The 26,531-nt window shown below is 40.0% G+C and overlaps 2 protein-coding genes across 2 annotated transcripts; both read left to right on the plus strand.

Annotated features, from left to right (window-relative positions):
- The first annotated feature begins 11,202 nt into the window (after positions 1–11,202).
- On the plus strand, positions 11,203–16,960 carry LOC148819936 (myelin and lymphocyte protein-like). Its single transcript, XM_088934220.1, has 4 exons — positions 11,203–11,283; positions 14,831–14,998; positions 15,954–16,082; positions 16,789–16,960. Exons 1-4 carry the CDS (start codon positions 11,203–11,205, stop codon positions 16,861–16,863), a joined length of 453 nt encoding a protein of 150 aa, XP_088790346.1. The 3' UTR covers positions 16,864–16,960.
- An 816-nt stretch (positions 16,961–17,776) lies between these two features.
- LOC148819937 (myelin and lymphocyte protein-like) lies at positions 17,777–24,633 on the plus strand. The gene is made up of 4 exons (XM_088933690.1): positions 17,777–17,991; positions 22,003–22,170; positions 22,950–23,096; positions 23,795–24,633. The coding sequence occupies exons 1-4, from the start codon at positions 17,902–17,904 to the stop codon at positions 23,867–23,869; spliced, it is 480 nt and encodes a 159-aa protein (XP_088789816.1). The 5' UTR covers positions 17,777–17,901; the 3' UTR covers positions 23,870–24,633.
- The last annotated feature ends 1,898 nt before the right edge of the window (positions 24,634–26,531 follow it).

Here is a 26,531-nt window from a genome sequence, read left to right on the forward strand (position 1 = left end):
CAATAAAGTGATCTTATATGGTCTATGAAAGCAGAAACAGTGTGCCAGTAGAGCAATGATGTGTGTGCCTCCTTACAAGACTCCGTCTATTATTCTGCACTTCATTCATATATATTGTGCTATCTTGCTTTTTCTGAGCACCACTATAGTATTTATCACATTTATCTCTACTATGTTGTTGTTGTCCATGCCTTAGGCATTATTTCCTGCAGAAAACGGTACTTACATTATACACAAACAAAAATCTGAAAGGAGGATACTAAAAACTTAGTTTTATTTTTAGTATAAATAAGGTGAGGCAGCATTGCTCTGGGCTGCTTGCTGTTTATGAGGAGTTTGTATGTTCTGCCTGTGTTTGCATGGGTTTCCTTCATGTGCGCTGGTTTCCTTCCACAGTTCATAAGCATACTGTACTGGTAGGTCAATTGGCCTTGGTGAGTGTGTGTTTGTGTCTTTGTGTGCCCTGTAATGGACTGGTAACCCATCCAGGCTGTATGTGCCTTTGCTTTGTGCCCCTTGCTTGCCAGGAAAAGGCGCTGGCTCCCCCGTGACCATTAATTGGATAAAGCGTTTATAAAATGGATGGATGAATGGCTTGATAGCCCAGGTTAACAGTCACTAGCTACTGCCTTCTTTTCAATTAACTGTGAGATCATTCGACATAATTGAAATCCCTGTGAAATTGTCTACCATTATAATAAAGAAAAAAGCACTCTTCTCTCCTGTGCTGTGGAGGGCATGGGATCTGAGTGAGAAACAGCACGTGCAACCCACAACCCTCAAAGACCTGGTCCGGATGGATGCTTCTGGACACTAGAGAGAGGTCAAGCAAGCAACACCTCTGGAACCAGGTCTGCAAAGTCTGATGCCCAGAGACACCAACCCCAAAAGATTAATGCAGTTCCCAGCGGCAGCACAGCTTGGGTGTAAAGAAATTAAAGCCTGGTGAGTAAACCTGGTTGAAGATGTGGAATGTTTATGTGCACTGATGCACTCAGCTCAGTCAGGGCGTCCTTCAAAACACCTGTGTGAAGCACCCAGCTCAAGTGCTACTGTAGCTCTACAGGTCTGACATCTGGAGACCCATAGCCAATTCCTGAGTGCATGCGACAACCATTGGCAACAAGCACAGGAGCTTTTAATGTAAAGAGCAGGGTGAGTCTGAAGATGGCACCTTGAGCGTGTTTTTTAGCTGAATTAAAAAAACCTGCGCCACCCCACCCACCGAAGTCTCAGTGTTAAAGAGCAGAGGAGCAACATCACAGTTGTTCACATAAGAGTGTTTTGTGAATCATCCTTTCTCGCTATATTCTTTGCAGACAAATGTTACAAAGTCTTTTTTATAGATAAATCCAAATATAGGAAACGATGAAGAAAGTCAATTTTTTTAATACATTCCTGCATGAAAAGAGGAGAGCTGCAGTCTGGCTGGTGGTTATCTGGCTGCTGCTATATGATGAAGATTTTAAAAGATTTTAGTCTATTTTAATTATTTTGTCTGTTCTACTTTAATCCCAGGGAGATTTGGTTTATTTTTTGAAGGGAACAAGTGGTCATTCCAATGTCTTATGTGACTTCCCTTTGTGATTTTTTTTATCCATCCTGCTTTTTGTGTGATGGTTTAACCGGCTGGGAAGCAAAGGTGCTCTGGGGTGTAGTCTGAAGTTAATTGCAACACTGCCCAGGCAAAAAAAAAGATTTCCTGCTCCTTCTTGCTTTTTAAAAATGCTAACACACCTTCAGTCCCTGACTGTTAAACACAGCCACACCTGACAGAACAGGGCTCACTTGATCCTCCTTTCTTTTTAAACAATTGGGCAAGATTCCTGTTGTCTTTTGAGGCATGTCTTCCCTCTAGTGACATTTCACATATCTAATAATGAGAAAGCATCACACTGAAATATCAGCATTGTAAAAGAAGCTCCTGATAGGTTTTAAAATTGTTTTTTTTTAATTTGATATAGGTGTCTCTATTAGGGAAATGCATAATAGTCAGCTCTCGTCATTTCACACATCAAAGAGGAACAGTAGAACTGTCTGAAATGATTTTTTCTGTACTTTCTGTATATATAATTAAAGTTAACAGCCACGGAACAAGTATTGATTAGCTGTTTCACAGTCCTCATGCAAAAGCAGGCAAAAAGTAGTGCCTAGATGATTATATTAAGTTTTCACATTCTTGGGACATCTAAAGGGTGTTCCTGAGTCTATTTTTAACATACCACGCCCAATGCTTTCCATACACAGGTTTAGTGAGTAACACGATAAACTCCAGAACATTGTGTCTTTACAGCTGATACACTGATGAAACACATATTCCTTCTCTCCTTTCTCATTAGTATCCCTTTGATAACACCTATTGTGTGGCTTGTGGCTGCTCTCAAAAACTGTAAGGTTTTGAGATTTCACTTCCTGCTTTTCTATTTCGGGCTCAGCAACATAATGTCTAAATCCCACTGTATAAGCAGTGACTCTGGGTCATTAACAAATAAATACTTTGTTTCTTCATCTTTTTCGTATCCGCTAACAGTCTCAGAAAAAAAAAACACCTCACATACTGTAGAGAGAGCCAGCCTAGAAACCTAAACACCCGTTTTTCCACATTCCTTTGAATGAGTTTGGCTTTAACAAATTGCTGGGTGTTTCAATAGAGCAATCAGAGCAAATAGTTGTACCATTTGTTGTGCAAAAAACTGTTATTGATGTTTCACTGCGGAAATGTGAGTGTACTCAATGGAATGGATGACTCTCTCTTTGGAAAGTGCACGCTTTTACCCAGATATGGCAGATGTTGCAATTTTATTTATTTTATAATCACCCACAATGGAATTGGGCTAAGAGGTGATTTAATTGAAAGAGAACATTAAAATATGACTTAGAAAGTGTAAGTATCCCATCACAATAACTTTTCATTTTCGTGGGGCACTCCCATGAAAAACAGATATTTTAGCTGGGATTACACGGTCCTCCTTAAACGGTCACCTCATGAAAGCTGACGATTATTTTTTCCTTAAATAACAAAGGGTTTGCTTCGGACTCCCCAAAAATAAATAACAGTATTTGTTCTTTCGTTGCTTTCCAGAGACTGGAATCATTATAGAGCTATATTGTATTAAAAAAGACAATGTTCCTCATGTCACATTTTCTATAAATAAAATATATGGTTTTCCCTTTATAAGGATAAGGTTTTTTATTCAATGAGACTTGTACAGGCTTGTACACAGTGGCTTCATGAATGAAGTAGCGATATCTGTGGACATTGTTGCCTACATCACTCTGGTGTGCCATTTTCAGAAGTGTTTGAGCAAAGTCTCCTCCCTTCTCCCCTCCAGAAAAAGTACGGTGTATCTGCTTCTCATGGAGACCTGCATGAGCAATGAGGGAGGAGCAGAACAATCAGTAGATTTAATTGAAAGAAATGCTTGGTAACTGCAACAATAACAGAAGCTTTGTGTTGCTATGGAGCCTAGAGCTCACAGGCTTCAGAGAAATGTCATTTAACATGTCATTAGTAGAGTACCACAGATATCTGGAGAAGAAACAATGCTCTACTTAATTTATATCAATAGTCTTGACTTAACAAGAATATTTGTTTACAAATTACATAAAAACAAGGGGGGTGGGGGTGGAAAATACTATAGAGCAGACACAGAAAACTGAAAGAATTGAATCTCTTCAATACTGAATAGAGAAGATAATTAGAGGATCCGACACAGGTATTGAGAATCCCAAAAGATATTGACAAAGTTAACCCAACACATTATTAAGGAACAAGTCAAGGTTTATTCCGTGCTTAAAATAGAAGAAAAGAAACACAACGTTTCGGCTGTGGAGCCTTCTTCGGGTGTCACCCGGTTGGACATATGAAGAAAGCTGCACAGCCAAAACGTTGTGTTTCTTTTCTTCTCTTTTCAGCATGGAATAAACCTTTACTTGTTCCTTTGCAGCCTACACATGCTGACGTAGCTCCCTACTTTAACTAATGCAACACATTATTATTCTTAGCAGCGAAATAAAAACACAGAGACACAACTGGATATTGCTGTATAAGGAAGTGTATTAAGGACCAAGAACAGGTTTATTCTTTTTTTTTTCAAAAGGGGATGGTGTGTGTCTGTAACACGCTGCCCAGACATGATGGAAACTGATCCCCTGAAAAATGTATTTTCTTTTGACTGACTTCACACTGTATTTTCAAAACTAACTGTGGTCACAAGTGGCCCTGCTGCGCTTTTCTCAGTTCATTGTCCATAATTCTCTCATGGAACAGCTAATTTCTCTCTGGTGTGTACTTCACAGATGACACAGAAAGATATTCATTTTATAAAGATCAAATTACTTGAATTCCTTTCTGCAGTCTTTTTTACTGTGTCACTCCAACTGGAATCTGGGCACTGACCATCTGTAACATCTTGTTGTTTGCGCAAATAGAGTGACGTCAAACATCGTTTCCTTCAAATCTTGATGATTATCAAAGACTGATGTCAAAACCACACTCTGAAAAAAAAAATCCTAGAAAACAATTGGGTGTTTCCTTGTAAGTTAATTAAAAGTTGTTTGTGGCATTTCAACTTCCATATGGCCCACGATCATCCTTAATTTTTCAATAAGCTTTAGAGTTTGCACAGCACAGTAAACTATTTCGAGGAGATTAGACTAACATGAAATGCTCACTCTTCAAATCCCATGACTGGAACATGCTCTTGGAAATATACCTCCAGCAAACTGGGGGCAGAACCAATCTGCATGGCCTTTATTGTAGAAATAAAAAGGCACTATTCAGTGAAATAATTGTATTAAAATCTCATGTTAAAAAAAAAGTATGTGGACCTGTTCTTTTTTCCTGCCTTTCTTCCTGTTGTTTACCTTTGAGCGCTTAGGCTGAAACGAAGAAAGATGGTAGGTTTTAGGAGTCGAATTACAAAGTAGTGCACTGGATATCTGAGCACTATCTGTAATGTAAGAGTGAGTGTAATGGAGACTTTGTGAGCCAGAAAGTTTTGGGTTGGAATGTGACTTGTGGAGCTCTGAGGAGCACATACCCACTCCTGATTTTCATTGCCTGGAAAACGACAGTTAGGACAGTAGCACCGAAAGTGGTGGTGTACTTTCTGTGGGGGCTTACAGTTTTTTTCTCTTTCTGGGGAAATTTTTCCCGGATGCTTTTCTTCTCTTTCTACGGAGGGGGACATCCACATAACCTGCTTTTTAAAATGGGCTGCCACTCTCCCCACTGACTTTAACTGCCTCTGAGTATATTTGTTGGCCACTGCATTCCACCCTTGTGAAATAATCCCTTCTTCTGAAAGTTTGGGACATAACTTAAAAACAGAAACCAAATCCTGTACATAGCAGGATTTTTTCTGTTTCATTCTGCCGCTTGAAATTCTTGGAATCAGAATTCTTTGGTTGCGCTACTAAAAATTAAAAATGAAAGAAAAAGTTGGTTAATGGCCAGACCCTTTGTGAATACTGATGTGCCGAATAACAGGCACTTGATGGCAGAAACGGTTTCCCTTTAATACATCTCTCAGGCTTGAGGGGAGGATGGAGCAGGTAATCTGAAACAAAATGGAAGTTTGTTTCAGAGGTGCAGGTGGATTTAAAGTGTTAAGAGGAGAAGGTCAGTCGTCTGCAGTGTGTTTGGTTACAACAGCTTGCAGGTGGAAATAAGAATTTATCACGTGGAAACTTAAATTCTTCCAACAACCCCTCTCCTTGGGGAGCTGTGGAGAAGATGTCAATTGCGGTATTATGAATGAATTGAGCTGATGCTTTCATCATTCATGCAGCCAGTAATTATACTGGAGCAATATGAGCGAAGGACCTTGCTCAAGCAGCAGTGTCTCACCTGCAATCTTTTCCCACAACTTTCCAGTTAACAAGTCCAGAGCCCCCACCCACTGATCTTCACTGTGGCCTCTGACCACTTTCAGGATTTTATTGTTCGACCTGAGGATTCTCAGGATACACTGGCCTTGATAGGGTTGTTAGCAAGAGCAGTCCACGAGGTGCTTCACCCTCTGTATGTAACTGAGCTTTGTTTTGAGTTGCCTAAGGTGTGTATCCAAAAGACCTCTGATATAGTAAGCTGCTCTGTTGTACTGTGTTTCTAACATGTCTGCTGCCTGTTCAGTATTTACACCATATTTGCTTAGTAAAGTCTGTATCAATACTTTTGAGTGAAAAAGAGACCAATGTGCAGGGTGATTGGATAGACCTTGTGCACTTTATAAAAAAAAAGGGTGTTGCAAATGGTAAGCATTTTATTCCAGTTTAAGATTTAGTTTGCAAAGTGTTACCATGGCAGCAGTAAAACACCTTCAGCGCTGCATTTGTTCTGTTTCCTTTGCTGTGACCTGAATTACTCTGAGGTCTTTGGAATTTGCTGTAGCAGAACTGGAACTTACAGAAACAAATTCAACACACTGAACATCTATATCACACAGTAATACTTGTGATCTGGATGAGACAGAAGGTGAAAACCAACATCATCCCATTCAAATCAGTGATTAGTCATTGAATCCCATCACAGGGTAACCCAATCCTCCTTTTCACTTCATTGTCTTTGTTGTTTTATTTTGATGTACATGAAACAGAAGCCTTCAATGACAGTCCATTGAATTATATTGCTAGCACATCCATTTACCGAAGATCGAAAGTTAACATGATGTTTCACAAAATGCAAGGTCATTGATTTTGATTCCACTTTGGGAATTGATCATTTTCTACTGAATTTTCACAATATGTGATTCAATAATGACAACCTCTGGCAGAGGAGCTTTCAGAGGGACATTTGACTTCACTGGTACCTTTCTGTGTTTTTCACAAAGAAGTCACTATCAAATATTCAGTCAAGAAGCTGAGCCATCCTTACTGAAAGTATGGGTCGTTCTGACTCTAATGGGCCTGTCTTATGTTAATACATAACAAAATATTTTCACTTTTCTACTTCATTCATGAAGAGTAAGAAATTCTCACATTATTGTGGTATTTATGTAGACACACAAGGCTGCTTTTGCAAAATAGTTTGCTAGCAATAAATATTATTTGTTACATTTGTATGGTTGTTTTGGTGAACAATCAAATTTCATATAAGACTGTGATTTTTTTTTAATCTGCAGAACATCATCTATTGCTCTTTTTTGTCAAATTCATCCCTGAAGGTAAATACACAGTATTTGCCTTTTTGTTGACTACATGTTGGCGGTAATAATGATGTTTGTTAGCCTCGTTGCTAGTTTACCAGTTGTTGAAGCACAGGTCAGTACAAGGTTTCTGTTTTAAAACATCCAAGGGAGCTGCCTGACCTCACTACTCCATGGTTTACATTTAAAAGAGAAAGACCAATTGCTTATCATAATGACAATGCCTATGGCTACTTCACTACTAAGTCAACAATTGTTATTTAAGCAGTTTGGGTTTTAAGACATGTGACAGTGGTCACTGCTGGCAACAGCATCAAAATGTACTGATATCATAGGTTTAAGAAACAAAGAGCGCTTTTAAGTGGAGACTGAAAGACATTAAGCAAATATTACATGAAGTCTGTGAACAGGTTATAAATACTGTACAGTAATTTCTTTGCTGTTTCCCAGCTGCTTTATTTTTTCTCCTTATTTTAAGCATTTTTATTTTTTTAAATGCAGGTCTTATGCAGTACTCATTTATAAATGTACACACAGAACCACATGTAGCTTTCCCACGGCTGATACAGTTGCGTAAAACAGAATACATTGAAAGCACTCTATTGGATTTGATCTTATCATATGTCACAGCAAAACACAACCTTCACCCACAATATGTGTTGCCCTTTCTAAGTGGTGCTTGTACTGTAGGCAGTCAGACTGGTGCACATTGGGACAGTAGTGACTGGGCCTTCGAATGGAAGGGGCATTTAGGAAGGGTGTGGGTATGTCATGAAGACCTTATTGCATGTGGAAATTATTTGAGCTCTCTTACGGCTGAATTTTCTCCTTACGTTTTTCTTTGTCTCCATAATCACACAGATCTCCACCACAGTGATAGATAGAGATCAGGAAAGCAGAAATTTAGAGCAACTTGTTGACCACTGTGTTCCATGTGTGATGTGTTGAGCACAGTTTTCTCACATTTCTAGTCTACAGTGAACCATAAGATGAAAAGAAGTGATGCAAATAATAGCTTTTGTTAATCACCTCATAAGACATTGCCTAGCGACCAGTACATTGTGTTTATTGTCTCTATTGGCACTTAAACAAGGGCATTTTGCATGAGTGCTTCTGATACTTCCCCTTAGAAGGAGGGCTATGGATATTCAAACTCAGGAATTCATCTCTCAGATTTAGACTTACTGTACAAATATGTTACTTTCACAAAAAAAGGACAAGTATAAAAGCAAAGGACAGGATACAAAATAATACTACTTAAAATGAGGTCATTTCTTTGATTTTGGAGATTCTTCATCAGAGGAGCAGGACACAGTCCTGTGCAAATTCAGCTTTATTCAGCTCAATAAGGACAGCAATATAACGCGCGCTGGGTCTGCCCTCAGTACAGACAAACAGCAAGGGTTCCCCAGCTCTTATATCCAGTACACAGGCTCAGAAACAAGTTTCTTTGCACTTTAAATGTTTGTCTTGTGTTTCCCTTCCATGTGTGACAAAAGTTGAGTATTAGTCATGCCATTAAATGTGATTACTTCTATTCTTAAAACCTTGTAGAATGAAATTAGTTGCTCCAACTATCAAAAGCAAGTCACCTTTATTTTGTTTTATATACCTTTTGGTAAAGGCTAAATTAACATATCCCAACAGTTACTCTAATACCTCCCACAATGTAGTTCAGGAGTAATATTGTACTGCTGGATATGTGCAATAGAGATATATGTCTACTTCATTGGTAAGCAGAACAAATACTTACACACTCTTATTCACTTTCATTCTGGTTATGCTGGTTACACTTATACTAATGAATAAAATTAACTAGATCGGTAAGATATACAGTAACACTCAATTGTGCAACTGCAGGCCTAAGAATTTGACTCCGGAACAATGAACAAGATCCCAAGATCTTGATATTTTATACATTATTTATGGCAAAATAAATTTGTGAATAAGAAAAAACACATTAGTATTGGTAATAGGTTACACTTGCACACAGCACAAAGTAAAATTTATCATAATTTAACTCCCTGCAGTGTAGCTTTCAGGAAGGTTGCTTTCCACATATTATAGCCACTGGGCAAGTCACCTATTGTATTTCCACATTGCCAAGTTGTCTACAGCTTGACGTAGTTTAAAAAATGCCTCTCATGAGGTTTCAGTGCTGGAGACACGGGATGAATGTGTCAGGGAGGCAGCACCAGGCTGTGGGAGATGAGAAGGCAGCTCTCTGTTTCACTGTGGGACATGTACCCAGGACTCACAGGTATTAGACCCAGCACATGACCACTACAGCTGGAAGCAGCTGGTGACTGGAGGATTGCAGAAATCCGAGACCGCAGTCCGATATTCCCATCTGAGATTGCCACAAGCACCCCTCAGCCATCCTGCTTGCTTCTTCTGGTGGAGCCTGAAGGTCAGTGGGTGACACTGTGGATAAAGCCGATGAGAGGATAAAGAGCCATCACACCAGCAGCCATAACACTCTGCAACTCACAACTGGCAACTCACTGGAGCTAAACAGGTGTGAGCCGGGTCAGTATCTGCATGGGGGAAAAACTAAGGTTGCTGCTGGAAGAAGTATTACAGGGTCCAGTAGGGGCCACTCACATTGTGGTCTGTTTGGGTCCTAACACCCCAGTTTAGTGACAGCGACACTATACTGTAAAATGGAGCCGTCCTTTGGATGAGACTTAAAACTGAGGTCCTGACTCTGTGGTCATTAAAAATCCCAGGGCGTTTCCTGAAAAGAGCAGGGGTACTGTATAACCCTTGCATCCTGGCCAAATTTCCTCCTGGCCTTTACCAATCATGGCCTCCTAATAATCCCCGTCTATGAACTGGCTTCATAACTCTGCTCTCTTTCCCACTGAGGGATGCTGTGTGGTGAGTGTACTGGCACTCTATGGCTGTCATCGCATCATCCAGGTGGGACTACACATTGCTGGTGGTGGAGGGGAGTCCCTATTACCTGTAAAGTGCTTTGACTGGAGTGTCCATTTAAGTTAATGGACAGGTAGTCCATTAGGTTACCCTCATGTGGTTGACGTTTAAGGAAAATGGATGGGGATTGCAAAATGAACAGAATAAGGAAAGACCAAAGAATGTACTGTGGGTTTGCATATTGGGCTAAGCTGGCTGGAGGACAGGGGCAGCGATACTGGGATGCCAGTTTCCCAATATTAGTGCCAAGCCCTTTTGAGGAGTAGAAGATGGGAAGTGTCTACTTGATAAGTACTGTAAAGTGCCAATGCCAGCTTAGTCCAGTGAGTGTCATGGTGATGCTCTAGAGAGGCCACACTTTGGTTAATCTCTGAAGTCAACATCATGGCTGTTGTGTGTACTGATGCTCCTGGCAGACCATTAACAGGCTGATCTCTGGAGATAGTATTACACTATAACCATCATCTCCAGGCCACGTTATTGGAAGGAAAATAGAACTGATCTGTGACAAATCGTTATCTTTATTTGTCTTTACTGGATTTTAAAATGCTAAAGACTCAGTTCATTATTGGCATGAGAAAACTCTCCTGTAGTAGAATGCATTGATACCACTCTGGGACACCAAGCTTCCTTGCTTAGAACACAAATGTCGATGAAATGGGGCACATGGGGCAGCAGCAAATCCAAACAACCTTGAGGCGTAATGGTTGACTACTCAGTTGACCGTATTACCACTTGGTAACTGTTTATGGTTTCATAACAAAGAACCTTCCTGAACCAATGATGTTTAAGATTTCAGTAAAAACCTTCAGGGGACACAAAGAGCTTGTTGGCCGTTTGGCAATTGCACTCAAACAATCAAACAAACAGGCTGTTGGGTGTCATGTTCCAGGCCACGCAGACTTCATACAATTGACTGGACAATGGGCCCGAAATGTCGGGATGAGGAGACAATAACTTGCTAGGGGCCAGATGAAATGCCACCGCTTATGATTGTTCTGGGTGTGTTCTTCACAGAGGGCTGGGTCAGGTAGGGGGGTGTCCCTCATAAGGGAGCCCAGGTATCACCAGTTTCATTGCAGGGCTCTGCAGGCATCAGACACATACCGCAGGAGACATGGCTACCCCATCTAGCACTCTGCCTAGTGGATGTGGGGTATTCACAACAGTGCCTGATGTCTTCTTTCTTCCAGAATTTGTGAGTATATACAGATCTGCTACAATTTACGATCTTAAAGGTTTATAGAATTTTGTTTATTTAGAAAGAGGTCATCTGTTTCCTTCTATGTCTTAAGGTTTTGCAAAACGGAGCACTTTACATTCAAACTCTTAAGTTTCAAATTCAGTTTTAAAATTGAATAGAAAATAGGAAACACGTCTTTACTCAAAAAGTAGAGGGGGGATGGAACAAGCTTCCCAGCCAGGGTGTTGAGGTCCAAAGACCGTTGAAGAAATGGCTGGACTGAAGTCTAGATTCACCCAGCTACTAAACTGCCAAACAAGGACGATGAGCCGAAACGCTGTCTCTCATCTTCAGAACTTTTTTATGGTCTAAATCTAATTTTATTTCTGTCCATAAGCCTTTCAAACTTTTTAACTGTCATTCAAAAACAATAGCCCCATTGTTCAAGAATCAACAGCACGAGCAACAGCTTGTGTTGCTACAAACATTTCTCACTGGCTTCTTCCTCATTGTTGCTCTGGGTTGAATCCTAGCTTGGAGGACCATGAACTTACGCTTCACGTGAAATCACATATCAAATTTAATTCCTGAAATATTTCATTTTTAGATTACTTTTATTTGGAGATATTATCCTGCCAGCTCCCTTTAAGACTTGCCATTTAAAAGCTAACAAACAAAAGCAGAATTTTAACTGCTAAAACAATATTCTGGTATCCAAGCAGGAATGGTATTGCTGACAGTTTTTTTAAAACATCGGTGAACTTGTTACTAGCTAAAGGCTCATGGAGAGACACTGGGAGCCTTTTCAAGAAACTGGAGAGGTTTACATATGTCAAGAGTTGTCCACAGCTGACCAGAGAAAGACGTTGTCTTCAAGGTGACATTATTAGATGACCCTTATCAGCGGCGTTCAGACAATGAAAGTTTTAAGTGCAAACCATAATGAACCAGGGGCACAAGTTTGGGCAATAAAGCAAAGCACTAGGTGTCTGTGTCCCTCATCCCTTTACAGTCGGGACATCTGAGGATAGATCAAGACGTGCATCATCCTTTTAATTTGGACAATGAAGCAACTTTCTTTTCTGTTTATTAAAAGTGTAAAAGTGTAAGAGATCACACTGATGCAAGAGTAAGAGTTGAAGAAGAAACTGGGATACATGGCTTTTTTCTCTTGATGTGCAGCTCCTTTTATGTGACGCAGATGGAATCCTTCTGCCAGAACTTAAGAATAGTCACAGATGAGAGGAGGCCTTCCAGCCCCTCTAGTCTGTTTAGACGTTCACTAGGGACAACAGCGTGCGTGAATCTAATGTTTTGTGAATACTTTGGTGAGAATAATGTGGCTTAACCTGCTTGGTTAATGGGTAGCCTCATGACCATAGCATTCACACGGCATGAACTAAGGGGGTAACCGCAAGGTGGAGCTGGGGTTCAGAGGCTTGAGACGAAATGCAAAGGGAGGCGTTTGAGTTCAGTATTTGGAGGTAGTCTCGCAATGATGGTGATTGGGTACAGCTGTGTGAGATTGATGTGTTGTTGTTATCCCTCCCAGACCTCAGTTAATAATATCCATGTAATAGCTAATGGATCTTATCCAGCTCTTTTCTGAAAAAATCCAGGGTATCGGTTTTAACAATACACGACTGTGTGGCTTATTCTACACTGCAACAAACCTTTGTGTGAAGAAGTTGTAAATGCACTTCCTTGCAGTTTCCTCCTGTGTGTTCTAGTTTGCTTCATTGTTTATCCTGCAGAAGTCTGCTGGCTTGCCTGTTTTTAAATACTGTAACTTAGAGATTTTTTCATTTGTCTCAGGTTGCCTCTTCTCCTTCTCTTTTCAAAACTAAAAAGATTCAGTTCCTTCAGAGCATTTATATATTTTCTGTCTAGTACATTATACAATTTTAATATAACCTCTCTTAATTTACTATACTTTTCTATATTTTCTCATTAATGGCTGGCTTATTAATTACACAAATTGTAGCAAGTGATGGTCCGAGTTTATTTTTGTTTTTAATGAATGACAAAGCCTATTCTGCTTCATCTGGGTTAGTCTACTAGCAAAGAGACAAATGTTGGACACCAAGGTGTGCAAGATCCCCTGAGCTCAGGGATGATCTTGGATTCCCCAGGATGTAACCAGACATCCTTTCTGTGGTCATTCTTTCCTTTTCTAAGAGAACAGAGAAGGATATTCTACAGGAACTGCCCAGCTGTTAATTGGAAGTATTACATATTACTGTGAGGCTTGTGAAACACTTCAGGAATGAGAAGAGCTCTCATAGTATTATTGGCCAGATAGTACCTCTCTTCAAGGTTCACTGGTTTCATGCACATTGTTTTGCAGGCATACGTCCTCTCTTTCATTTAGTTTGTTGTTAACCAATTCATCCATCCATTTTCTAAACACGTCTCCCAGTTCAGGGTTGCAGGGCAGCCAGCACCTATGCCAGCAAGCAACAGGTGCAAGGTGCACCTTAGAAAGGACTCCAGTCCATCACAGGGCAGACACACAGACAGAAACACCAACACGCACATGCTCACGCCAGGGCCAGTTGGCCCAGTAGATACGGAATCTACCAGCATACTTCTGGGCTGGGAGATATCCCATGTGAACTTGAGGAGAACACACAAGCTCCAGGCTGATAGCTCCCCGGGTCCAGGACTGAACCCAGGGCCCTCGTGCCCTAGACTGCACCTCCAAGCTGCTGCCATTCTTCATTTCTCACAAAAAAACCAACAAATTTACAAACACTGACCATTTCCTTATAAATCGGAGATACTTCAATACACATACTCTACATATTTCTCCATGAGTCTGCCATATTTAAGTAAATAGAAGCTTAAAATCTTGACTCATTTTCTTAGAGGACTAATTAATTTGTAATTAGTATATGCCACTAAAAGACCATAAAACAAAAATCTTTGTGTGATAAAATTATATCTGCAAAATGCTCTGTTTTAAATATGCAAATTTGCAAGCAACCATATAATGAGAACTTCAAAAAGAGCTTCTGTCTTATTGGCCAAAATTATATGAATGTGCTTGGTATTAATCTGTGTTTTCACTGGCAAGAGTAAGTTCAAAAACATCTTTTTCTAGGACTGATGAGCGGTTGGTTTAAAAGTGCTTGATATCAGATGAGGGAGAATGGTCTCTAATACACTGACTCATTCCAGTTCTGACAGACATTCTGTTCAGATCCTACAAATAGTACTCACTGTAATCTGGAAGAGAAAAAAATAAATGTAACTGCGATCACAGAGAAGCTGTGTTCTGGTCAGTGTTCTGGCGCATAACTGATACCTAATTGTCTAAAATGAAATATTAGACCAAGTTTTCTCCCTTCTGATTGTTTATGGAAACTGAACATTCCTGTGTTTAAAAAATTGTGTCCGTCGACGTAAAATGACACCTTGGGTTTCTGACTGCACAGCAATTCCAAAGACTAAAACAGGTGGTTTCCTCTTGGTTCCTTGGAAGAAGAGCTCCTGCTGTGCTTCATGTGTGCAGTGGTCCTCTCTCTCTTAAATCCCAGTTTCCTCCTGTTCTGCTCCCCAGGTGTTTGGGGGTCTGGTATGGATCCTGGTGGCCTCTACCAAAGTGTATCTGGAAAATCCTCAAGGATGGGTGATGTTTGTGTCCGTCTTCTGCTTCGTCTTCACAACCCTCTGGTTCTTCCTCTTCATCAGCGGGGTTAATCAGAGGAGCACTGTGTGGTCAACACTGGTAAGGCCCTTTCTTAAATGAGTGTTTACACTAAACCTCATGTTGCACATCGGATTTTTTCCCGGGCTTTCAATAACAGAACTTCAGTTTGTTACGGCTTTCACACATTCATGTTTGAAGCAGTTTTAAAATCTGCTTTGCGCATGAAGAGGTTTTTCATTCACTGCTTTATGTTTAACCAAGAATTAAATACAAATACTAATGCTGTTATTCAGTTAATAAATGCTTTTTTCTGAATTTAAAAGAAATGTTTAAACTGTCTTTAGAAATCCTTTTACCTAGCATGGCATAACATTGATGTTTTTCCAGCGTTGTGCTTTGTTCTCAGAAACAGTGAAACAAGTTTAAGATCAGCAGGGAAAAGGAAAATGTCCCATGTGGTTTGACAGCCCAGTGACTCTTTGTGGAGGATCACTCTGTCTCCTGGTTGTTCTTCTAGCTGGGCTGTCAGCTCCTTAACTGCTGCTGTTTGAGAGTTGAATACGATTGAAAATGTCTAAATCAGTCTATTAATTGGTCCCTCAAGGGGTTAAATTAAGTAATAAAGAGCTCAGCTTGAACAGAAACCAGCATACATGGGACTAGGGCTGGAATCCACTGCTGTGGGTAATTATTGAGTAATTCAGTAATTACTCAATACCTTAATTACTTCAGTAATGGATTATGAATCCTGTTTCATATACAATGGGAAAATTCTTAAATATCATGTACTGTTTTCCAATCCATGCTTGTACAGTAGTCTAGGAGCTGTGGCATGTTTTTAGTATCTGCAGTGACCTTAGTTTGCTCTGCCATAGTTTCTAGATTGCCTTGCTGGTTTGGCTCAGCAGAAGCCACCAAGTCTTAAAGTATTGATGCCCCGGGAAAAAAAACTCCAACATATGGATTCTACTACTAAACTGTGAGCAACATTTTGTAGTGAAAATGTATTCCAGGATTTCTTGCTGTCTTCCAGGATGTGGCCTATCATGCCCTTGCTGCGTTCTTTTACCTGAGTGCCTCTGTTGCGCTAGCCAATGTTACCATCAGGCTGCAAAATGACTCTTTAAACTTCAAATCCTACCAGGAGGACATTGCTGCAGTGGTAAGTACAACCCAAAAAATGCAAAAACTGTTATTGACCTTGAAGCCTCTTTATACATTATACCAAGAGCCAGTTGTCTAGATGTAATGGAGTTTGTTAACAGATGTTTTGGAGGAGTTCCAATTTCTCTTACATGTAAGCATCTTGCCTTCTGATTGTTCTTCGCACACATCTTTTCTCACACCCCTTGCACCAAACCATCTTCACCCTCAAAACTGCCTCCCTGGCTCATTCCTCACAAGTGATGGAGGTTTATCAGTCTTGAGCATTACCTCAGCCAGGCAAGTTATATGTTATCCCTATACATTACAAAATCTTGTTGCATCAATTAGAATTTGATCTTAAGTATATTGGAGGAGGGTGGTGCAACAGGATCCATCTAGCAAAGGTAAACATTTGGACCTCTTATATCTGACGGCAGATTATGGAAATCATAACGTGTATACCATTTCAACATTCTACAAAATCATGGTCCTTTTTGGTTAATATTTTTCTAAGATAATTGAACTTGTCACAGCTGTTCTTTATCACCAAAGGAGGCTTTCAAAATCAGTAGAAGGTCTTGCATTCAAGTTCAAGGTCTGGGTTTTGGTCGGGCAGATTCATTGTCTTCCATGTGCTCTGATGGAAGACAAGACTTGTCTGAAGACCTGTCTCCTTCCTTTCCTAACTTCTGGCACCCTTAAATGCTGTTTGTTTTTCCCAGGTAATGTCCTACATCGCTACGCTGTTTTACGTTCTTCACGCTGTGTTCTCAGCCATAAGATGGAAATCCTCTTAAGGCCTTGGACACCTGCTCTTCTGTACTGCTGTGGAAGATAACTGCTTCTGCAGCTGGAGTACTCTGGAAAAATACTTGAACATCTTGGACATTTAATGCCCCCTGCTTTCTCCAGCTTTATACAGTATCTTCTTTATGTTTTCACATTTAAATAATATGAAATATTCCCAGCAGGAATTTTGTAATATTATATATCTATATTGGAGAGTTTATCTTTACCACCATTTTAAGCTACTGTGCTGTATATATGTAAGCATTTTCCAAAAAACTCATTTTACTTTTGATGTTATCAGTTGTGTCACAATTGTTCAATCTTTTTACTGTGCATATAATAAATTAGGTTGCAGTATTATTAAACTGGATTCCTCCAGTCTTCTTGAGCCCCGTTGAAGTACTACTTCTTTCTCTGTCAAGCCTATTTCTTGCTTTTATGATCGATTCAATTTAGTGGATTTGTGACGAAAGTGATTTCTTGGTGACTCACAGGCAGGGATGACACTCCTACCCCACAAAATAAAAAGAGAATACATGAAAAAGAAAACAGAACAAATACAACACGAATCCATTATTTGGTCATCAAAATTAAGATAATACCGGGCAGAAAAGGGCATCCATAACACTGCACTGCCACTGGATACTAAGAAGTAGACCCCAGTTTGAACTCCGTCCTTTTAAATTTTACACTTGGCTGCCGATGAAGTTCAGTAAAGGTGGCAAACTAGACTGGACTAACTTCACTGAATAAAACGTGAAAAGGGTGTGGTTTTCAGAATTGCGAAAAAAAAAACTAATAGAAAAGGAAGAAAACCCCAGGTTTATCAAATCAAGCTTTCACGCTCATCACGTATACGTCAGCCGATTTCACACCTGCTGTTGCGAGTCTGAGGCTCCTCACTCAGTTTTTTTTACTCTTATTTTAACGGGTGTGTGCCTGGGATAGGCAAGCCGGTTTTGCAGGTACTTGACTTTCCTCAAAAGGATCACCTGTTGCCGAGGTCCTTCAGTCGAGGTGTTAGTAGAGTCGGGAACACTTGAAAGATGTCTAGTGCAGCACAAGCCATGAGCACCCTACCCAGCGGACTCGGTGTGTGTACAACCCTGCCCGATATCTTCTATATACTCGAACTTGTAAGTATCTAGAACTCTTGAAACGTTAGAGCATCTTCAACGATCTTGTACAATTACCTGTTATCCTGTAATGCTTTTATCCTCAAAATCAACGAAGTCGGCATTTCCTAGCAAAAAACAATTTTCTACTGCAAAAACTAAATTGTAAGCCAAATAATGCTCTTTAGGTTGTAATCTAAAATAGTTTGGTGCAATGCAGGTGCGGTTTTCATTTTTGCGTTTCTATCTTATTTTCTTATTGTAGGTTGGGTAACTTTTTAGTGTATGTTGACTTAAATATAGATTAGGTTATATTTAAAGTTATGATGTACAAAATAAACCATCCTATGCCGAAAGTACGCCTTGAATATTATTCTAAATTTTCTAGAACTTAATTGTTAAGTAAAGTGGAAAAAGTAACTGTACAGATTGGCTTTGATGGGGTTCTTGAGTTACTGTACTAATAGCGCAAGGGGTTGGATATATATGTATAAAAAAAGAAATGTCTATAAAGTATTTTTAAGCGTACAAAAGTAGTAGCTAGAAATAAATGCTTAAAGATCAAACCTTGTTGCGTTTTTTAACGGGTAAAACCATGTCTCGGCTTTAGTACACTTGAAACAAGTTCTTGAGTCCACACCCTCTTCTAACGCTGCTTGCAAGTAAGGTTCAATGCGGCTCGGAGCAAAGGGATTAATACAGAAATAAGTATTTTAACAAAATACACATATAACAGACAGTACGAATGGTTTCTAAACAACATAATTCACACACAAACGGGTCAGAAGACGAAATATCAATGTTTTATGACGAAAAGGGTAAAAGTTAAGAAAAAGTGCACGATAAAAGTGGAGCCATCCATATCGTGAAGTTGGAAACGGAAAAGTTGCTCTTGGGAGATCAGAAAGCTCAGTGGTTGTGCAGAATTTCACAACTGTAAAAGTTGTCTATTTTAGGTGTAAACAAGTCCGGGGTGGTGCCTCTTAAACCGCGAGGGAGCTCCAGATATAGGACAGCGCCCACCGTTGTATTTGGAGAAAAGTGAACAGTCTAAATTTAACAATAGCCACTTTGTTTTTAACATATACTGTATTACCACAACTTGAGGCTAACTCTCGGCTCTTTGGTCTTTCGTTTGATCACGTACTAGGGCCCCTTCTTCTAGGGTTTTTTATAGTCTCTCTCTCTCTATATAGCGTATCGGATTTAAACCGGGTGCTCGTTTCACCTGCCAATGGCAGAATGCCGTCATTAATTTGGGGTCTCGGATACGTCCCTCTGTGTATGTAATTGAGCCGTCTGTCCAGAACGCACCGCTGCCCCTAACCTGTTTTTCTGAAACGCCACCATTTGGTCATTTTTAATCGGGCACTTGTGACCTGCTTCTAGCTGTTGACAGGAGAAAAAAAAAACAATTCACGAGGAATGACAACACCCAAGATGAAAGCGTCATGGAGCAACACTGTGGCTTAACCCGCTTGGCTGAAGGCTAGGACAGGGAGACCAGGGGTAGCTGCGGAGGTGGAGGTGGGATGCAAGAGGGAGAGAGACGGGGATCTCGTAGCTATTTATAGCGTTTGGGAGAGGAATGGATTGTCAGGAGCGATTGCTAATGACCGACAGCTGAGTCTGATTGAGCTTGGTTGTTGACATCCCTCCCGAACTTCTGTTAAACTCCATAAATCAAGCAAAGGTACTGTATACCACTTTTATCATCACTTTATCTATATACTGTAGTATGTGTTTCATGATGAAATAATGAATATATGTCTGAAGAGGAAAAATATAGCCTTCCAATTCATTATGTTCATCTGATTTTTAGATCATGTGATTGGTCGCCGTTTTTTCAATGGTAATCTAGAATTGCCATCTAGAATAACTGGTTTCATGAAGTCAGGCTTAGCTTTTTAACTCTGCTGAAAGCCATGTACACCATTGTTAATGCTTTATTTTCTTTTGTCTCAGCTGCTCTGGTGAAAGAACTCTGGTTTAAAAAAACAACAACCTCTAAAATAAGAGTCTGTGCAAAACACCTTTGTAACCAGTAAGGAAATGTTCCACATGCAGATTTTAAACTGTGCTGCAACAACCAGGGCTGTTCATGGTAGAATTTAATATTAACATATTAACAAAACAATGTTTTTAACCAAGATCTGGAATAAAAAAGCCACCCAGTATGTTGTGCCATCTTTCTTGACTCAGAGGAACATGGGATGTTCTACTGGGTACATTTTAGAAGTTATTTAGAATTCACCTACACCTAAAACCTAAGCTGCCAAAACATTGAAGTCTCAAAAATGGGAGCTTCAGATCCTTCCAGTATTGAAACATTTAAACAGGTGGGTGTGAACTGCTGAACTCTACCATTTCATTTGTGGCTTCTTGGCTTTTCATTTGTCTTCGGACTTTACCCAGCTACTAGAACCGGTGGAGTAGATAGGGCTTTAACAATTTCCAGCCAAGAGTTTAATTTCTGTCTTGTTTTTTTTAAAGCTTGTGTAACGCATACGGCTGACATTACAGGTTGTGCGAGCCTGCTTACTAGCGCGGTGACGTCGCCGCCCTTCCCTGTGAATAGCAGGGACCGCAGCCATCGGGCTGGGGGGAGATCTCCCTTTAGCTCAACGGGCTGGGTCCCTGTTGAGTGACGCCGGAGGCTCGGGTTCGAGTCCCCAGTGGTGGGGGGGGGCCCGAGGCGGCAGCGGCGAGGGCGCATACCCACGTGAACCCGAGAGCGCTACATTAGGCTGTTTCTGACAGTTTAAATTAAAACAACAGCAACGACTGTAGTTTTCAAAATCTGTTTTATTTCCCATAATTATCTGAGCTTTTAGAATACGCTGCAGTGGCTTTCACTCTAAATTAAACTAGATCTTTAATCTAGAACCACTCAGGAGTTTCATATTATCTTAAAATTCAAATCTTACAATGCACCTTTTCAGTGCAATAGTCAATTAGCTCTAAAGGCTTTTTGCTGATATTTAAGAGGTTCTCCACGTATTCAGTAAATGCACCCTTCACTCTTTCATATGAATGTTGTTTTGAGATGTCCAATTCACACACCTCAGGTTTTGTACTGTATGTATTCTATTTATTATACAGTATGCGTTGTAGACTTGGATGGACATAAAAAAACATGGAAGAACATGTGCAGAATATACAACAGAAATGAGCAGTTCGTTAGCAGAGAAATATTTTAATTGCCCGGTGGTGTAAAATGCAAAGATGATGCTTGCTTTCTTGTTTCTTGGGGTGGGGGGAATGTGGAGGCAGCGTAGCATAGAGTAGGTCTCTGGACTGTAGACACGTTATTGTACCCCAGTTACTCCAGCCCACCCACTGTGTAGAAGGGAATTGGCATTGCTTGGGGCAGGCACTGTGATATGCTGGTGTCCCATCCGGGGGGGGGGGGGGAGAGTCTTGTGCTTCATGTTTGCTTCACGCTTGGAAATCAAGATGAGTTCTGGCCCAATGAGCCCAAATGTGTGTGTCTTGAATGGAATTACCAACCTACAAAAAATATTAGACTAAAAGTCTATAAGACAGAAGAGACCATCCTGTTGTTTAGATAACCTGTTGCAGTTGCTGCATGACTCACAGTTTTTAGGGCTAATTAACCACTAACCTTTTAATGCTAACAGTGAGAGCAGGGGTGTTAACCCTGGCATTCTGTCTGAATTCTTCTCTGGGCTTGTCCAAACTGGCCTCCTTACAGTTCTCTTTTAAGACAACAGGTGAATCAGTTTCTCAGTTCTCCACCTGGTCTGCTATGTAGTGTTACGGCAGGTGCAGAATGGCTGTTGTGGGTCTTTCCTCCACATGCAAAATACTTTGGGATCCCTTGAGATGAAAAGTGCTCTACAAATCCGAATTATTAAGTTGGATTCAGTAAGTCAAGTGCCAAGATTGTCTTTACACTTGTGAAAAAAAAGAACATTGTTTCCTGTTGTATCCTGATTATGAGAAGACTTTTATAACTGGAAGTAGAAGAACTTAAATGGCCTCATTTGACCTATCACTGGGTTCTGCCAGGTCTTCGGTGGGCTTGTATGGATCTTGGTGGCATCTACAAAGGTGGCCTTTCCCAACCCTCAAGGATGGGTGATGTTCGTGTCCGTTTTCTGCTTTGTCGTCACATTCCTGTGGCTCCTGATCTTCCTCTGCGGCGCACACAAGAACAGCCATGCGTGGGCTGCAGCTGTAAGTATCTTGCACAATCATACAAACTAACTGGTCAACCGGTTTGTCACTAGCTAGACTGACAACATGTAATTGGTATGTTTCAAAAAAGGATTGCTGTATCTAGTAGTAATCTTGTAGATGTAACAGTAATCCCTTTCCTTTGTCCTCAATTTAGAGATTTATATTAAATTTATTTCCCAAAAGTGACTTGCATGAATATTAAAGCTGGTAAGAGAAATCCAATCAGAAATGCCTACAGTATCCTGTTCAAAGTTTTACCGGTATAGTAAGAATTTATCAATTATACTATAGACTCAACAAGTAGGTATTGCAGTCATGCTGAAAAGAAAAGAAGGAGTGGAATATACAGTGTCCCTGTGGTAGAGCACAACTGGAATATGTATTTTACTCTTTCTTGTCCCTTCCAGTGTGTAACTAGGCTCTGTGAGTTCCTTTGTACTGTAGCTCACGTGTTAATGCAGCTTCGTACTTTAACCTGCTTAGGTGCAATATGGATCTATAAAGATACAGAACTAATCATCAATACTTTACATGGGTAAACCATGAGAAGAAAGTCGCTTTTAATGAGTATACCACTTCAACTTTCAATCGGACTTAATGTCAGGAGAGGGAAGGAATGTTAATTGCTGGCATTTAGAGTTCAATCAGTGAATCCAAGAGGTGACAAAACAATGCACAATCATTTCAACTTTTGATTGTAAATGATGGATTTTCTTTTTATTGCTGCTGGCTCCCAAAGAAATTAACAAAGAATCACTTTTTTTTTCATTTTGCAGGATGTGGCCTACCATTTTATCGCCACCGTCTTTTACTTGAGTGCCGCAGTTCCCCAAGCCTTAGTTACACTTTCTACGAAAACTCTTTCTGATGCAGATAGTACTGGTACCTTATTCAAGATCTACCAGGAGAACATTGCTGCAGTTGTAAGTACATCGGAATACATGTCGCCATCTGATCGATTAGAAGTATTACTCCTTCAATACGTGTCTGAAAACCATTTCAGTTTAACGACTTATTAAAATGGTACGGGTGTGATCGGAATGTCATAAGTAAAATTCATCTGACATTTACGGTACTGTGACTCTAAAATCGGAGCGAGTACAGGTACTGCTCATTGAACCAACACCCGAAAGTTACAGATGTGCCATAAGGACCAGGGTTGACAACACCCAGATTATCTAAAAGAAAAATCATTTTGCAATACGGAAGTCAAGCACTTGTATATGTTTCCATGTACATTAATGGTGCTTGTTCAAACAGAAGTTCAGAAGGAGGTCGAATTTTCTTTGCACTTATGCTTCCTTTCACGTGGAAACTGCCTGGTTGAACACGGCGCTGCATACTTCTTTTCTAGTTCCCCTATCTTCACTCTAGCTGTATGTTCTCCCCTGGCTTATTCCTCGTCAGCGAGGGCTGGTGGTGACAGCACTGTCGCTTCCTCAGCCAGGCGAGTTAAGGCCCCTTCATCTACGTCAGCTCATTCCAATCATTTGGATTTGACCAAACTACTCGCGCTTTAATAACCGGCATCGGCACACAGCTCTTGCTTTTTGCCGTCTTAACAACAGGTGCCACCATTGTCTCGTTTTGGTAACGTCATTCCATTTATCCCGTCTTCCAGGTGTTCGCGTACGTGGCCACCCTGCTCTATTTCATCCACACCATCCTCTCCGCGTTCCGGTGGAAAAACTTTTAAATACCACCCCACCCCCCCCTCGACGGAGGGCCGAGGAGCACAGGGGCCCCACTGAGCAAAAGATAAGAATGTCAGAGTTCCAAGACAGCGGTGCTGATGGACGGAACTGATCTTGCAATGGCGAGACTGTAGCACGGCGGGACCACCAGGGTCTCGCTTGTCATGATCGGATAATTTGCAGACGTTCAAAGCTTTAATAAGGGAAGCAAACAATTGGTTTTAAAAGGAGATATTTTAATGAGAATCATAAGGAAAATGACTTGTACCACATTCTTATCTGTTGCTGCACATTGGCCCAAATTGTGTATAGATTCACCTTGACTGAAATCTTTCCATTGGTTTCAGTGTAATGTTTAAACAAATTGAACTATAATTACTCAATCTAATATTAAATATTGCTCAATCTAATATTTAAAAAGTCACATTACAAAACCTTTTTGGACAAAAAAAAAGGTAAAAAAGACCTGAAAATAGATTACTATATACACTAATTAGGCATGTTGAGCACCTCCCTGTTTTTTTAAATTTACTGTTTTTATGAATGGTTAGCTTTGTATTTGAACTTTTAAGCAAAAATCTTTCCATTGATTTCAGTGTGATGTTTAAACAAATGGGACTATAATTACTTTAAAGTGTATCTTTTAGCTAGTTCCAGAAATCTAACACCACTGTATATTGTAAAACCAATTTCTTCATATTGCAAAGTGTGCCTTTTGTATCAATATTAATAAAAGATTTTTCAATTATAAAACCTAGAACTCAAAGAAGGCTCTGTGATTCTTACTTATTTTTTTATATGCTGATTGTTCATAGCAATAAGACCCATTTTCCAGAGGAAGCATAAATATGACTTTAATGCTCTGTTTTATTTATTCATGTATACACACACAGTACATTTTCAAACCACTGTTGTAAACTGCTTATAGTGTTGTGCTTCAGTGTTCACAGACACACATTTTGTTATTTATTACGTTAAAAAGCACACAGACCATTCTGCACTTTCAGAGAAACATTCTTATTATTACAATACAACCACCAGTTCCGTTTTTAAGGATTTTATTTGTAGGTTCTCTTATTTGTCCCCTCTAGTGCTCTGCAAAGCATCAGTGTTTGCTATACCTTCACTCAGTGTGTCCTCTGTACATATTTAACAGGTGCAGAAATCTCTTAGCAACAGGAGCAGGAGACTTCAATACTTTCTGCCATAAAAACAATTTAACGAGGAGTCGGCAAAGCAGGGAGCAGAAACCTAATTCTTGCCCCTTGCTAATAGACTTATCCATATGCTAAGAAAAAGACAAGTAATGAGGCTTGCAGAAAAAATGAAGGTCAAACAACATAAAAATTTTCACCAAATTAGTCTTCTCATAAAAAAAAAAAGCTGTAAAAATGTTCTTCCAGAAAAAAAGACAACCCTGACCAATGGGGCACACTCTGTGAATGAATATTCATTATGAATGAATTCTCATTTTTGAATTAAATAGTGCAATTAAATTCTGCAACTATCTGTAATAATAATCATCTGACAAAATAAAGTGATACAAATGGCTTAATTCAATGGTAGAAAAAGAGAGCAAAACAACGTTTCAATGGTCACGACATGTTCAGAAATATGGAAGAGAGAAGCGAAGATCTCTAATTTAGGATGATGACGATTATTACCATGTGTGTTATAATCAATTTTCAGAAATGTACAGAGGAAGTCTATCTGGCGGAGAGGGATTTGCAAAGCAAAAACTGATTCCAGGTGGAGCTCTTTTCAGTGGACCTTACTGAGTTTACTGACCAGTAGGCCTTTCTCAGCTCAGAGCTGGCCTATTTCTGCCATATTTGCTCAGCAACAAAAAGGCCAAATCCAACACTTACTGTATGTGACATGTTACCACTAAGAGCACACCATGGCCGTTTTCATTTTGTGAAGACAGTTTTACTCTTTGCGCCACAATACACGGTAGCCCAGAGCTCTGAAATATCCCCCGTCCTCTGGAAGCTGTGGTCTGCTTCTGCTATCTGGGTTCCTGTGCATGACCTCCTTGCTGCCTGTTATTTCCACATGTACACTGGTCAAGAGGAACAGTTCGAAACACAGGAGAGTGGTGTCAGTTGCTTCTGTTCTTCAGTAAATCCTGGATAGGATAACTTTGAACATGTTATTGGTTTTGCTTTCGCCACTTCATCTACTCATAATTCTGACTGTTTCAGTGTCCAGTGAGCTTATTTGTTTTATCTCTGAGAGTAAGGTGTTAAAAATATTCTGGAACTTACCCAGCAGTCTGCTTTATTTCCTTCACCTGAAAACAGGTTGTTCACACTTATCTGGAGAAACCCAAGGGGAAAAGAGATAGAGATTCCAGTTATGCAGGATATGAGTGAAACCAGCAGTCTTAATTGGCAGGCCTCGTATTTGCTTAGTATTGCTACATGCAAAATAACACAAGCTAATGTTTCAGCTGTGGACAGAAAAACTCTACCTTAAATTCACATAAAGTAACATCACAAGATACAGCTTTTTAGTGCATCAGGAGAAGGCCTGGGGGTCAAATTTAAATTCTGCAATGACACATATTTCATATTACGTGCTTTTACAACATACATGTGCAGCTGCAACTTAACTCCACATTCTTTCACAATAATGCCTATCTCAGTCCTTGTTTAATTCCAA

The sequence above is a fragment of the Atractosteus spatula genome, chromosome 15 (assembly GCF_055471065.1).
Source record: "Atractosteus spatula isolate fAtrSpa1 chromosome 15, fAtrSpa1.hap1, whole genome shotgun sequence".
Lineage (NCBI taxonomy): Eukaryota > Metazoa > Chordata > Actinopteri > Semionotiformes > Lepisosteidae > Atractosteus > Atractosteus spatula.

Excerpts from the sequence above, each read along its gene's own strand:
- LOC148819936 (XM_088934220.1), top strand. The coding sequence starts at position 11,203 with ATGGCTACCCCATCTAGCACTCTGCCTAGTGGATGTGGGGTATTCACA. Across the intron at positions 14,999-15,953 it reads GCACTGTGTGGTCAACACTG|GATGTGGCCTATCATGCCCT; the intron begins GTAAGGCCCTTT and ends GCTGTCTTCCAG. Across the intron at positions 16,083-16,788 it reads AGGAGGACATTGCTGCAGTG|GTAATGTCCTACATCGCTAC; the intron begins GTAAGTACAACC and ends TGTTTTTCCCAG.
- LOC148819937 (XM_088933690.1), top strand. The coding sequence starts at position 17,902 with ATGTCTAGTGCAGCACAAGCCATGAGCACCCTACCCAGCGGACTCGGT. Across the intron at positions 22,171-22,949 it reads GCCATGCGTGGGCTGCAGCT|GATGTGGCCTACCATTTTAT; the intron begins GTAAGTATCTTG and ends TTCATTTTGCAG. Across the intron at positions 23,097-23,794 it reads AGGAGAACATTGCTGCAGTT|GTGTTCGCGTACGTGGCCAC; the intron begins GTAAGTACATCG and ends CCCGTCTTCCAG.